Here is a 15628-nt window from a genome sequence, read left to right as displayed (position 1 = left end):
AGTAAAGCAAATCAATAGGCTTAAATTTGCAATTAGGAGTCTGCATTTCTACTGGAAAATTTTAGGATGGCCACAAACTGAAAAAGGTTGAAAATTTTTTTTTTCCCTAGAAGGCAATCAACCTTCTGGTCTGGTTATTCTCTGCCTCTCCCTATAAAGTAAAATCTAGGAACACACACAAAAAATCTGTATAAAAGTACCTGTCAAGAAATAGGCAAAGACTACTACCCAAAAGACAGACAGAAATAAGACTGTCTACATTGTATGAATTAAACATATTTGTATGTATGAATTATGATATGACACGGGCCCTTCCGTTCTTCAGCAACAGAACTGATGCTGTCCTGTAAATGACATTATTGAATGAGACTGGTATATGAAAACCTTCTGCATTTGCTGTAGAGGTTGGAACGAGGATGTTAAATGAGGTAGCAGACAACGAGGATGTGCTGCTTAGGGAAGCTGAATGTCACTTCTGTGCTTGAGGAGTTCTGCAGTTTGGGTGATGGTCACAGAGTATCTCCAGCTACATGAAAATGAACGAAAAATACACACCGTTGCTCTGAGACTGAATGTAGTGTTATACAGACTACTAAAATATGGAATATTACTCAAAAATGAGGCCCTAGTTTTCTAAAGATGGTAATCTTCTATTAGAAGACAGTTTGTTTGCCTTCTCCTAATATTAAAGCTATAACATAATAATAAAACCACCTCATAATCTTGTAAAAGTACCTAACAGATCTAGATTAATTAAAGTCAATGTAGTGAGAGCACCCTAGAAGCATCATGAGAGCAGTGACAATTTCTGGGATATGAATGACATACACCAATATCTAAAAGCTAAAGTCTAAGTGAAGAATATAAAAAAGATATTGAAGAATTACTCAATTAATGAATCGGGGAAAATGTGGGAATATTGGATGAGGTATATAATTAAAGATCATAGTGTATTGTACTAACACAGGTGGAGTATACATGACTGCCTCTGTATTACAAGATATTTTAATTGACTTGTGTGCATTTGTAGTTTTATGTGTGTATGATTTTTTAGAATGCATTTTTAGAACTGGGGCAAACAGTAAAGGAAATCCATCATATGACATCATGTTGATACCCACATCATTCACTGGAGTATCTGTATCTTAACATGTCCAGCACAGATTTCCACTCCTTAAGCTATCTCACAGACGATGAAAACCTATAACTGCCATGCAGACAAGCTCTAAAACTTTAATTGCTGTCTGAATGCAGAGGACTTGTGACGCACTATGGTTTATTGAAGCACTCTTGCAGTTATAGACACTTTTTTTAGCTACCCCACCCTGCTCCTTCTCCCTCTTCCTCTATCCACCACTGACTTCTTTCTTTCTCAATTTTCTCCTTCTCTGGGTTCCTTTAATACCGTTCCCTCTTCTTCTTTCTCTCTTTTTGTCCCCTACACTTCTTCATTCTCAGCATTCATCGTTTGGTGTTCCTTTTCTTCTCCTTACTGTCAGGGCATGGGAAGAAGCAGTTTCCTAGCCCTCACCTGAGGTATGCTGGGCTGAGGTATGCTGGCTGCTGGGCTGCAGCTCTGAGATGAAGTAACTGCAGGAGAAAGCCCTGCTCACTTCCAGCTCTCCTGCTCGAGCAAATGCTCAGCCGTTCTGGGAAGATGGAGCTATGCCATCCCATAAACACATTGCACTTGGAAGGGGATGAAACCTTCCCTTGAAAGACAACATCTTTAGCAGCCAAATGAACACACATGTGTGACCAGGTTTTCAGAGCTGCCTGATGTGACCAATTTTGGTTAGTTTTCCATAAAGAAGGAAAAGGCCCCCATATTATCCTCCTCATTATATTTCAACTCTTAATTCCAAAGAATGGAGATGCCAGGACTTGTCAATGACATGACTGTGACAATTTTATGAGAAGTGGCAAGACAGTTCATTTCTCCTACATCTTATTCTCAGAAACCTTGGAGTTATTTTGGCTGAAATACTTAGGGCGGGGGGGGGGGAAGGTAAGCTTAATTCTGACATCTATATTAAATAGTCAGCACATCTGCCATGCTGTTATCGACAACAAAAACATGATTTAATTATGACAAGCACTACCTGCACCATTTACAATGCAAAAGTGTGAAAACAAAGCAGTAACTTTTTTCTTGTTCCCTGTGGAAAAAGACACCATCCCCCTCCAACAAAAAAGAAAAAAAGGCAAGAGGAAGCACAATAAAGTCTGATAATTCCCTTTCGCTTGGCTTTTCAGTTCCATCACAGCTCTCCAAATTAAGATTTATGTGCCATTTTGTATCTGCTGTTGCTTTTTTTTCCCCCTACAGGGATATAGGTGGATAAGTTTGGATAGGAAACTGTATCCCTCAAGCCAAACTGAAAAGTTTATAAAGTTGCTAATAAAAGTTTGGGTCAGGACCTAAATATCAATCATCCACTCATTGTCTTTTTAAACAGGCTCAGGCATTTTCCCAACCACTCCCAGCAGGTCTCTGCCACTATTTTAAACTAAGATTTCAGTGATTTTTTTTCCTGTGTTGACCTCAATAATTTTTCTTTCTCCCCCTCCTTACCTGCCAAATGCATCCATCAGGATTTTGCCAAAGGCTATCTGCTTTTGAAGTTGAGAGGAATTCACTAAGCATAAGTGTCAAATCCACAATAAACGCCATCACCATATGGTATATGCTGCTATTGGGAATTATCTCAAAAGGCCTAGCTGTGAAAAGTCTGGCTATATGTTAGGGGGGTTTTATTGCTGACTTTCATAACTCATGTCAGGTCTTTCAGTTTCTGTATTCATTGGCTTAAGAGAGTGCAACTGTTTCCTGGATTTATAAAAATGTTGTCAAGATCCCTTGATCTCTCTTCCTCTATCTCTCTCACACAAACACATTCAAAGACATATATACACAGGGGAATCCCATGCACAGTGGCATACAAATCTAGCAAAAGAGAAGCTTGTAAATAAATAGTATGTCATTGTGCTTACTCAATAAATTCCTGTGTGTGTTAAACTCATGATAAACATATCATAACCACTGATGAAGGCTTTACAGCCTCCTGTCCCATCACACCGTCCTGAGTGTAATCTGTAATGCATAGGAAGATCTAAGTTTGAAAAACTGAGAGCAGACTTAGCTCCCATAAGGGCAGGGTGCTGACATAACTGAAAAACAACTAACTGGAGAGCATTTGCTTTAGCTAAAGAAGACAATATCAAAGTGATGTATTTCTGTGCCTTGTAAAAACTGTGGAAGCGTACTGTACATTCAAAGCAACAAGAAAACTATCTTCTTTAAGAACCTGTCCAATAAAGAATTAAAAAATACATCTGTGTTTAAAACTCTCAGCCTGTAACGTTCTCAACAAGGAGTAGCACATAAGGTTAAGAAAGTCCTCAGAAAAACATGCTTTTGTGATTCAAAGAGTTAAGAAGAAAAACACCAACATTTCAAGAGTTTCACATACCAACTTAGTGATAAAGAAAAAAATTATTACAAAAATAGAATGTCAGTGCCATTTGAAACACTTGGGGCAGCTCTCTCGACTTCTCCTGATGCTCCAGAAAGGGGTGAGTGTCCTCCATGTCCTATGTCAGCCCCACCAGCCACATGGGAATGCCTCCAGTGGGCCTCATGGTGTTTCAAATAGCACTGGAAGCCGATGTTTAGGCAATGACTCCCCCCTAATTTATGTATGGTATATTAATATCCTCTAGGAGCAAACTGAAATAATAATTTTAAAACTCAGTTATATTTCAGAAACATGTACCCCTCCACCCGAAAAAGATAATTTCATACTGTCCCTAGGCAGAATTCCTCCATCTTTACGGCTTCTGTCACGTGTTTCTGGGAACTGTAGGGACAACTGCATTTCGTTTTCCTGATTAATAATACAAATTAACTGCTGGCAACATCACATCAAAACAAAAGTGACAGAATCAGAAAAACTGCTGAAAAGTTTACCTTTATAGGAAAGCTTAAGTCTTGGGATATTTTGTTTTGACGTTCCAGTGACTGGAAGGAACAGCATCGCTAAAGATAACAGGCTGCAGGCATGTGGTACTTGGGAAGCTCTCATTCTGCTCTCTTCTTCTGTATCTTCTTTTGCACTACGGTGAAATATCTCCCCGCTTTTCAAACAATCCAAATTTAATCTGGAAGCAAAAAGAAAACACCTGTCAATTTTTTGCATTATTATATAAATAATAATTCTGAAAGCAAGCCAGACCTCTCTTTAAAGAGTAGCTCATTTTACACCTTTGCTACAAAAGTATTTCTTCCTCTAGTATAAATCAAAATGTTGTAAATGTATTTCTTTAATACTAAACTTACACACTTTGAGGTTGGAAAAATATGTGAACTTTTCAAACACCAATGTCTAGCATAGCTAAAGTTTAAGCACAAATTAAATTAATGCAGCATCCATGAAAAGAACATTTGCCATTCAAAAGTGACCATGCAACTCATTAGTTCATACCGCTCCACTGGATATCTTAATGTTTTATAACTCTTTATCTCGGTACAACAGCTATTGTATGTTTATGCTATGACTAGAATAAACTGTAGTATCTCAGATACCATGGGCGTACAAGCTGAGTTAACAGTAAGTACATACCCATCATAAACTTTCATAAATAAACTAAGAAAACTGGATAGAGCAAGCGGTTGTGTTTAGTTTTAATAAAGAAAAAAGTCAATGCGGCTGATGGATTTAAATGTGCTTTCAGTGTGATATTTCCAGCAGAATAACTGCCTCAATTCACCCACCAAAATGTCCTATAAACTTTAATGAGTGGGTCATGCTGAGGTCAATAGGCTGATACAGGACTGCGTTAGCACAGTGTGCAACTAAGCCAGCTTTGCAACACTTTTTCACTTAATAACAGTCATTCATATTCCATAAATCCTAAAGTGTTTTACAAATGCAAGTAATTATCACTGTCCTTACTGGCCCTATGCAAAAACGGAATCATAAAACTACAGTGAACCTGATTCCTCAAGGTCTCACTGCCACCCCAGTAGCTGAACAGAAAGCAGCAACAGTTCTCCTGGTGTCCTGTTTGTACCCACTTACAAGGGATCCCTTTTGCCCAATAACTCCACTTTTGCATATGAAATTATTTGAAATGTCATCCTGAGTTCTGAAGGCAGAATTTGATGGCTAATAAATCACAGAGGTCAGCGCATGAAAATATCTGTGAGAGCAGATCCTTTCCCCTGCAAAAGTGCATGATACCAGAGGTCAAGGGAGATAGTTAGTGAAATGACAAATGTCAGTGTTTGAGTAATGCTGTAAATCAAGGAGTAAGGAAATGTTATGGTTAGTAGCGAGATTAATGGCTCATGACTTGCCATGAAAATTCTTTTCTGAAAGGTACTGAAACCGCCTGATTAAAAGAGTAATCCTAGTGCCCACATCAGCCAGCACTTGCACAGACACAAAGGGAAAGGCTCCTTGTGAGCCCATGAGAGATGCAGTACAGCTCCTGGCCCCAGAGCCGCTCCATAGGTCTGGCATTTAAGCTCGCTGCCAGAGCACCTCTGCGAGCTGTAGAGACATCCAGAATCAATTTAGCACCTCATGATGCAGGCAATACATCCTTCCTGGCATGAAGGGACTGGAAAGAGGACCCCTTCAGTTCTCTCTGCCAGAGGACCTCTCTCAGATGGAGCCGGGGCTTTCTGAGCCTCCAGACCTTCTGCCAGTAGCAAAAGACAAGGGAGCCTGCAGGAAGGGCGTGACGGGGAAAGAGAGTGAGGGAAACCATTCGTAAAACGCCTGAAGCATGCTTCCTATCACAGAACGTTAAGTTTCTTTCTTCTCAATCCCTTCCTCAACACTCACATGCAGTGTCTGAATGCACTACTTTTGGCCAAGTGCCATTACATATTCATGAGATGACATGGAAAGAAAACAAAACAAACACGAAATGCCTCTGGTTCATCTTTCCCTTCCCTTTATTAGAGTATAGGATCCTGAGAGAAGACCCTTACTTCTTGCATGCCGGTACATCTATTTGTGGTTGGACTACGAAGGACTGCTGTTGACTAGACTATCACAAGGTTATATCGCCTTAAAGAAATCTGTTTTCCGGGGAAGAAGGGGAAAAGAAGGGGAGGGAGGAGGGGGAGGACTATATTAAGACAAGAGACATCAGCCCTGTTAATCTTCAGCGGGATGATAGAGATAAACCATACTTCAAAAAGAAGCAATTAAGAGGGAGCCAGTCTCACTGCAAATATGCTGAGAAGTCATGGCTCGAGGGTCTGGGTCTCAGCCAATAGGGATCTCACCAGAGGATTTGGGGCTCATTTTCTCCAGGCAAAGTGCAATGAAGAATCAAGACTAAATTTGTTGCTTATAGAAAAAAACAGTTACCTGAACGCACTGTCATTTGCTTAACTGCAGATTGAGGACCAGCACCAAGCTTGGCCTTTTGGCCATACCTCACAACCTCATTTTTTTATGTAGGCTTCTTTTGCTAATGGAAACCTTTCTTCTTTTTTTTTTTTTTTCCTTCCCCCTTTTATTTGAATGATGTCTGTGAAAAACCGTTTGCTTTAATTCCTGACACAAGGCGGTTAGCTTACACTGGAGGCAGCTGCTCTGTGAGCTCGAGCCAACCCTGTCTTGTCCTAGATTCATTGCAATCTGGCCAGATTGTCACATGTATTTTTAGTTTATGATGGTCTCCTAATACAGTTCCAGCTTCTACACAGAGTCCTTCCAGCAGGCTAATGACTAGCTCAGGTTAATGAACTTCAGACCAACTAACTGGCCATTAATCTTCAGGAAATATCCTTCCTCTCTGTAACATATGCAATGTCAATCAGTGTCCTGTGCTTAAAAGAGCCATAGTCATGCTGCTCAGAAGTAATCAGACCCATGAACAGAAATAAAATACAAAACCTAAAGGCAAATCTAACTCCCTCATTCTTTCCTCCCCTCAAAAGTAGGAAGAGTTTTGTTAGAGGAGGAAAATTTATTCTTTCTTTTAGTTCTTCGATACTTCTGCTAAGCACCAACACGCTCTAAAACTTCTTCATCTTGACCAGACCCAAAATAAATGAGGAAAAAGAGTTTGAAAAGAAAAATGCTGAGGCTAAAGCTGCTTTCCCACCTTGGCTTCAGCTAGGAAATATCTGCACTGTGTTAATTATCACCTTTGAGACCAACTGGGGAAGGAAGCTATGCATACACCTCGCTGAAATAGGGGTATTTCCAGTGGAATAAAGGAGCTATTATTTACCCCACGCGGGGGTGGGAGGTGCGATGCTGAAGAGGGGCCAAGGAGCCTGGCTCCATCCTGCTAGGACCTCCCTGCGGGACTCATAAATTCGTAACGGGCTGTAGGTTAAAACTGCCAAAAGACAAAATGTTGATCTGCTGGTGTCCTGCCATCTTGCCAGAGAGAGGTGGCTGGACGTAACTGGCACATGCGTGATGTCACATCCTTGAAATGATGTGTCACCTCCCTGCAATTGGTCAGATTTAGTGGAGCCTATAAAACAGATTGCTCTGAAGCTACTGTCTGAAACAGGAAAACCTGGAGCCAATTTACTAAACTTAATTTATTCCAGGCCATTTGTTGCAATAAACAGAGCTCTTCAGCCTTCTCCAACACACAGACAGTAGGGAGCTCGGTGCTTATGGGAGTTTTTTCAGATTGTTCAGCTCAAACCTAACTAAATGCAAAATCTCACGTTCACAAATACTGTGTAGGTTTCCGACTTCTCCTGGCGTCATAAAGTCCAGAGCTGAAAGGACTGTGACCCATCTGCAAACACACACTTTTTTAGCAGTAGTTCATGTACCTCTCAGTTTAATTCTGTAACAAAAACCTATACGGAATTGGACAATAATTTAAAACCTGTCTCCAGTACTAGTTTTCCGAGGCCATTTTAAAATTCAGAATTTTGTACTCCAATAAAGAGGACAATGAAAACAGCCTGCAGCAAATACAGAAAAAGCAATTAATCAAATGGTATGGAGATTCAGTTATACTGAATCTAATAGCAATGTTACAAATAGCAAGTAAGTACTGAAAATCTAGAGCAACCTTTGAGTTGGTTCATGATGATTAAAAAATAGAATAGAAAAATAGAATAGAATAGAAAATTGTCTGATAGTCACTACGGACTTATAAGTAGGCTGAATAAGTTACCTAGGCCACTTAGTCTCAGTATGTAAACTATTATCTCTGATGTCCAAGTTTTTATTGCTTCTCCTCAGCTATCCCTGTCTGAGATCTTGGGGTTTTATTTTATTTTTCCATGGAGTGAGAAGAGAGTAAAAGATGTCCCTTGCAAACATCAACCAAATAGCATGTTTAGCCTGTTAGACAAATATATTGCTTTAAAGGATTTAAAACTAGTTAGCTGCAAAAAGAAACTGAAAGTTCCCCACCTACAATTCAAATGTATCGAAAGGTATGTTATCTGTTTACTCATATTGTACACATACTTTATACATATGCATACAAATTTAAAGCACATTACTTTAACTGCAAATATACAGATATATGTTTCCAATGCATTTACTTGTAGCTGTCTCATCTATCAATTATCACACATATTCCAAGAGGAAAATTACTGTGTGGTTCAAAACTGTACTATAATCATGATCTGGATATCGAATATTCTGTGTTAATAAGAGGGAAAACTACAAGCATACGTGAGTCAGATTAATAACTCATAAAATAAAATAGACTAAAAATAAAATTAGACTTACTTAACATCCTTAACTTACTTTTTAAAGAACAAAGATGACATTCATCCAAAGCACAATGAAACTATGTTCTTGTGCCCCTTAGATAGACGGTCTGTTGATATATTATTTGGCAGAGGATGCTTTTCTCTTCATTGTGAAATCTCAGTTTAAAGCTAACTCCATCCAAGAACTGTTAAACAGTATTATTCATCACTATTCTCCTATTTATTAAGCAGCTTTTGTGCTGTTTATAGTGCAGCAAATGTTCTCTTCCAGGATTCTGAAAAATACTTCTTTTTACGAAACCCCCAGATCAGTACTACATTACTTCCCAACAGTAGCAAAAATTACTGAATAAAGAGATAATGGTACAATCAAAAAAATTATGTGATCCTACAGTAGGTGATTTTTTTGTTTTGTTTTGCTTAAATCATTGGTTTTAGAGTATCTGTTGCAGATAAGGTTTTGCCATAAAGCAGACCTTGCTATTGTTAAATATCCAGATGAATAGTAAAGACTGATACGATGCATAACCCACCTTATAACGAGTTTTACAAAGCTTTACAGGCATTACCTTTACTAAGCTCCTCAGAGGATTTATACCCTATCCATTCAACACCAGTAATTTGGAAGGCAAGAAAAATCTCTGCTTTGATTCTCACTTGAGAAGAGCCAAGCAGAGCAAAGAAAAATGAAGGGACTGAGAGACAAGGAGGATGCAACTGAGGGAACAAGGAGTCAGCAAAAAATCTGTTTTTATTGCAAAGAACAATCTGATAATAAATAAAGCTCTCCAATGGGTAGAAAATATGAGGATTACATTGGATTTTTTGGTCATTAAGATAAAGATAAACTGAAGCTAAAGTAAAAATGGAGACAAAGGAACTAAAACATGAGAGAAGAAGAATGAAGGAACTCACTTATTTGGTTTATTTTTTATAGTTTTCTGCATCTTTCTGAAGCTGGTCTACTAATAAAAGCATTTATAAAAGGCATGTAGCCTGTTTGGAGATAAATACTGGTAAGAATGAGTAACCTTTCTGGAGCGGTCTGTGCCACACTGCTATGAAGGGCTTATCTGACCATGAAATTTAGTATCAGGCACTTAAAATTATACCCATAGGAAATGAGCACTTCATCCTGAAAAGATACCAGGATATTTTTCAGGTTAGTGTCAGTGGGGTCAGGATTACACCCAAAGATTTCACACAGACGTAGAAGAAATCCTTTCAGAATGTGACAGACAGACAGCCATGCACACAGACATGTTATATATCACTAGAAACAGTGATTTTGAGAAGTTTTATCTGCTTCATTGTATCTTTTGGACATATAATGCATAAATCCAAGAGTGACAATAAAACAAATGCTCCTCTCTAACCCTAAATCTTTGTATGTTGTGTCTCCTTAAAAAAAGAAAAAGAAAATCAGACCTATAGTTTTACATTCTATAGCCTGTTTCTCAAGCACAATGTCTATTGTCCAAGAAAAAGGATGGGATGGAAAGCAACTTGTCATCTGATAATGATATTGCAAAGAGGAGATAGGCAGATGAATAAAATGTCCCACCAGTCAGATGCGTAACTGATAATTTCCACACATAAATATCTACATGCCTTTCACTCTAAAGTTAGATGCATACGCATCTCAGATGGATTTTTTTTTCTTTTTTTTTTTTTTTTTTTGGTGGAAGGAACTGTGACTTCAGAATTACGTCTGTAATAACATCTTCCCATAGGCTCCTTATTTAGAACAATATGAGAACATCCTACATGTCTGATCACTAAAAAAAAAAAAAAAGAAAAAGAAAAAACAGAAGCCAAAGAAGAAAGCAGTGTATGGCACGATTTAGCAACACATAAGAATCAAAAGGAACCCTAAGCCAAACCTCAATGTTACATTATTTTAAGTACAGCATGTTTCCCTAGCAGACCAAAAAAACTCCTCAAGCTATGAAAAGTGATTCTAAGACGGGTTTTGTAACTTTGGTATCCAAGAAAAGAAAAAGGCAGTAGGATGAAAATTCCTAGAGACATTAATGAAAAGGTAGACTAGATGAAAACCGCTTCCTGCCGAGTACCGTGACGTCTGAAGGTTTTTGAAGGGAGCCAGAGAATTTTCCTCTAAAACGTCTGTCACCACCTGCAGCACTTGGGGTGGCTTGGCTCAGCTCTGAATAAAGTAGACAGGGAGAGAATGCATGCAGGAAGCTTTGCCTGTGGAACAGTCTTGGCCTGCTGTTGAGAAAATACTGAAAAGCCAGAAAAGTGTCGTGATGGCCATCAGAGAAAAGAAATGCTCATTTTGGGGAGACCTGCCTGAATATTTAAACACTAACAGATTGCATTTGTCCTGCTAAAACCTGAATTAACCCCAGGCAGCACTTTCAAGCCAGCTAAACCACTGACCCTGCAACTACCATTCTTTTGCTGGAAGAAACATATACCTACAATGGCCAACTCAAAGGAAGGATTACAGTCTCTTTTTCACCTCCAGGAATTCTTGCCAGTGTTTTGCTGTGGAAAAACTGTTCTCTGTACCTCCTTTCATAGGAGACCTTCCAACATCTGCAGGGGTGGAGCATGAGTCCTCTAGCAGTGACAGTTCTATTACCAGAGATCTGGACGGGTTGGTATTTCTGGGGTCACCAGTAACTAGTGGCCATAGGGTATTTTACAGATTAGTGACTTGAACGGAGACTTGCCCTACCATGTATTTTGCATGTTTGTGAAAAACCTAGCTTGACGGGAAGATAGTGTAGCACTCTGGTGAAATTTGTCATGAATCAAGTCCAGACTTACTTCTAGGCACAATACGGCAGCAAGGTAAAGTACATGCTCTGAAAGTGTATAGCCAGTGAGCAGTCTGCATGGATATATCTTTAGATACAAGCAGGTAGGGCTCATCTGTCCTTAATCCAAGCAATCCAGACCTAAGCCAGCTCCTACTCTTGTACGGCTCCATTAATTGCATACTATACAACAATATATTACACATTTCAGCTATACATGCATCAGAGGCACCATCAGCCAGCCAACTCCGTCTGCTGGCAGAAATACCCTGGTTCTGCCCGCAGCTACCCAGCCCATCCATACAATCATAACCCAGCAGACCCTACTAAAAAAAAACACACCAACCAGAAAAAAAAAAAAAAAAAAAAAAACAAACCAACCCCAAAAACAACAAAACAAACCCCTCCCCAAAATTGAAAGAAATAAAAGAACAAAGATTTACATTTACAAAGATATTTATAATGTTAATTTCATTTCACAGCAAATACTTTATTGTGCTAAAATTTGTAGCTAGATTTATCTGATGTAAGCAGAAACGTATTGCCAACTAGTTGGGAATTTTGCTTAAAAGCTTGTAGGCACAGCTGTATCTAAAAGCTGCCTATGGGACTCGGAGAAAACTAGAATGTTACAAATATTAAGGACAGGCAACTGCATGTTGCAGTTGGCATCTTAATATAATTAACCTTTTTTTTATTATTTCTATTGTTCTAATCTTGATTGGATGTTTCATTAACTGCCAGTATTACTTAGTTCATTGTCAGCTGTGTAAAAGCCTGATCTGATAGTTTTCAAAAGAATTCAGGCTAATACAGTTTAGTGATGGTTAAAAAATGTGTACTTCATATGGCAGCTGGGCTTTGATCAAATATGTTTGCTGTATATCCAACGGCATATTTTCATAGAATTCCTTTCATCGACGTATGGCCTCATTATCTGACGCACTGTCAGTGAACTCTGTACAGCACTGTCTGCAGGGCTTTAATATATAAACTACAGTATAGGGAGAGACATGCCGGAAGGATTTTAATTTACACTTCCAACACATTTTGATTTAATAATTCATGGCTATACACTTGAATTCTGTTGGAGGAGGGTTTTTTATATCCATTGTCCAACTAATTTTGGATCAACATTTTGTGCAGCCAATATGTAAAATGATATACATATGAACGTGTATACTGCAGTGCAGTGATCTGTTTTGGCACATTAACCCAGTTATTATATTGTTAGGCTGAATGCATTTGCTTTCTTCCTAGTTTTTTTGAATGTTTGATTTCATTTACGTTGGAGGATGTGTGACAGGGAACCAGCAGAGCCACTATAACACATGCCATTTGTAAGCTTACACAATTCACTAACTTAATGTGGACCTATTCCTCTTGACAGGTTTCCCTCAGGTACTCATCACCACAGCACCCAAGCAGTTTAAAAGCTTTAATGCCTCTATTCTCTATCCTCTATCCTTGTCATTATGAGTTAATTGATTTTTTTTAATGTTACCATAGGAGATGACATCACTTGCACAAGGTCACACCAGCAGTTAGGACCAGTACCCACATCCCCTCGGTGTCCAGGCAGTGCCTTAGTCACTCGGCCACCCTTCTCACCAGGGACTACACGCTGCTGGCTGTGATTCCTGTGGTGAGATCCATGACTCACATACCACTTCTTCCAGTGTTTTACTCTTGATTTAAGCCCTTGTGCAAACTGCAGAAAATTACAAGCAATCAGAGTTTCATTTTCCATAAACAAGAACTTCACAGAGCTGCATAAGGAGTAACGCGCGGCCAGATGTTCAGATGGCAGGTTATCAAAGCTTTAACAGTCCTGTGTTCGCTGATCACCAACTTCACCATTTTCATGGGTTAGAACACGCTGCTATTAGACCCTAAGAGAACTTTCTGTTTGTGCTGCAGAAGAAATCAATTTATATTTGGTGCAATAGAGTCGTTTTGCTGGTCTATTTTTAAGCTGCTTTGTGAAGGGTGCTAGCATGACAGTTCCTGGAATCTGAAACAGCCATACTGAAAAAGAAAACAAGAATTCAGGCATCACCACCTCCATTCAACGCAGAACTATTTCCACTTTGGTTTAAAACCACAATAACTTTCCTTTGTCTCGTGAGGACAAAGTGAGGACACAGAGTGCACAGATGAATCAATACTTCACTGAAAAACAGCAAAGCTTTTTAGACAGTTAACCAGTTAGTTACCGGGGAGTTGCCATAACCAGAGATTAATACAAAAAAAAAGTAGGATGTAAAACACCACCTCTAATTTCCTTTTCCCCAGTAGACACTTGTCCCCTAAGAGGATGAGGCAGTCTCAATCTTGAGGGAGTTCCGAGGCTTCATTCCCTACAAGGATGGTCAACAGTGGAACAGGGGCTCAGAGAAGTTGTGGATTCTCCATCTTTGCAGACATTTGAAACTGGACTAGACATAGCTCTGAGCAATCTGATCCAAAGCTGAAGTTATGCATCCTTTGAACTGCAAATGGGACCATATGACCTCCTGATGTCCCTTCCAACCTAATTTTTTCTATTAGTTCTTTTAACAGCTAATGGACAGAGGAATAACTGAACTGGATCACATATTAAAGGTCTTCAGCAACACCCAACGCCTTTCCACTGATCAACTCAAGGCTCTGACAGCCATCAAATGGCTTTTCCTACTCTCTAGTGATCACCCTTATCTTTCCAAGGACTCTTCTGATTAGGGCAACACCTACCTAATCAGCTCACAAATCAACTCCTTTACTACTGAAATCTGACTGAAATCAGGAATGCTTTCCTTTCATAAAACTGTCCAAAAGCTGCAGTAATTCAAGAGCTGATTCATAGCAGATCATAAATCCCTGTATCAAGAATAGCAATGTGTGCACAGGACAAGTCAAGTACGCACAGAATAGGTACAGATACTGCATTGCTATATAATTTAATCCAATATCTCAAGGCTGCCAGATATTGTTCACCCATGCAGTTCTGGTTTGCCCATCCCATGAGAACTAAACACAGAACTGAGTGTCAAAATTATTGACACTGTATTTGAAATAATGCTTTTGTCTGCACTGACGAGACAAGAAGGGGATTTCTTCCAGGACTCCCCCGTTGGAGCTAGAAGAGGAAGCTGGGTGAGAAATACCACTGGATGGACTGCTGACACCCAAACCAAGCAACAAGTTCTGCTCAGCCAGAAGACAAAATATCAGCTGTGTGTTCCAGATTGACCTCTCTTTTCTGTCCAAATTAGCAACTCCTTCCTGCCAGTCTATTATCTCTCAGATGGATCAAGAAGTGGAAGCCACTGTAGTTACTACATTAAATGTTTCTCAAGGTTGTGAAGAGAAAAATGACTAGAAAGGGTTTGGCCTCTATGCCAGCTTAGCTAGAAAAGGGATGTTGTGGAGAAGATTAAGTTGTGTTTCCATAGCCACTGCTGAGCAGGTGGCAAACATCCACCATAGGTGCTTGTTCTATAGAGGATCCCACTTCTTGGTAAAACAGACACCCCCCAAAGAAACCATGGCTTGAAGATATCCAGGACTCTTCATGTCAGATGAGCCCTATATAAGTTTATGAAACCTCTTGGGATCATGATGATTAACTATCTTCCTTAAGCTATTCTGCACTGGGCTTTAGTGCTTTTAAACCACTGACCCCTTGAATTAAAGAGGTAGATTTCTCTTTTCACAGCTGTGACTCAACACAGGGAGGAATTCAGAGACATCTGAAAACAAAGCCAGGCAGAATTTAAAACAAAATCCTTCAATGACAGATTTAGAGAGTGATGGCTGCAGCTGGAGCTTACAAATATAACAACTAACTAACTGAGCATGCATTATATAAAAGCCTTACATGGACAGGCCCTGTGAAGGGCAATTTTTTCACTAGGAACCAGAAAAACAGAACTACTAGGAATAAATCATCAGAAAAACTAGATATTGGCTGTTCAAAAGGAACCTTGTTCCATGGGTCCTTCAGAAAATTAAATGGTAACCACCTCTAAAATGAGGAGATAGGCAATAACCTGTTAGACAAATTGATCTTTGATTATTTTTTTTTTTTAATCTTCAATGCAAAACTAAAATCTCTGTCTCTGGAGAGGAATAAAACACT

General features: G+C 39.2%; 1 protein-coding gene across 2 annotated transcripts in view; it reads right to left on the bottom strand.

Annotated features, from left to right (window-relative positions):
- SEMA3D (semaphorin 3D) overlaps window positions 1-15628 on the bottom strand; it is a 151433-nt gene that overhangs the window by 102385 nt on the left and 33420 nt on the right. For both annotated transcript variants that reach the window (XM_075489611.1, XM_075489681.1), the window contains exon 2: window positions 3971-4161. In XM_075489611.1, the coding sequence (XP_075345726.1) occupies window positions 3971-4161 (191 nt within the window). The remainder of the gene's footprint in view (window positions 1-3970; window positions 4162-15628) is intronic.

The sequence above is a fragment of the Mycteria americana genome, chromosome 1 (assembly GCF_035582795.1).
Source record: "Mycteria americana isolate JAX WOST 10 ecotype Jacksonville Zoo and Gardens chromosome 1, USCA_MyAme_1.0, whole genome shotgun sequence".
Taxonomy (NCBI): Eukaryota; Metazoa; Chordata; class Aves; order Ciconiiformes; family Ciconiidae; genus Mycteria; species Mycteria americana.
The sequence above is the reverse complement of the archived record's forward strand: the minus strand, read 5'-3'. Positions and strand labels throughout refer to the sequence as shown.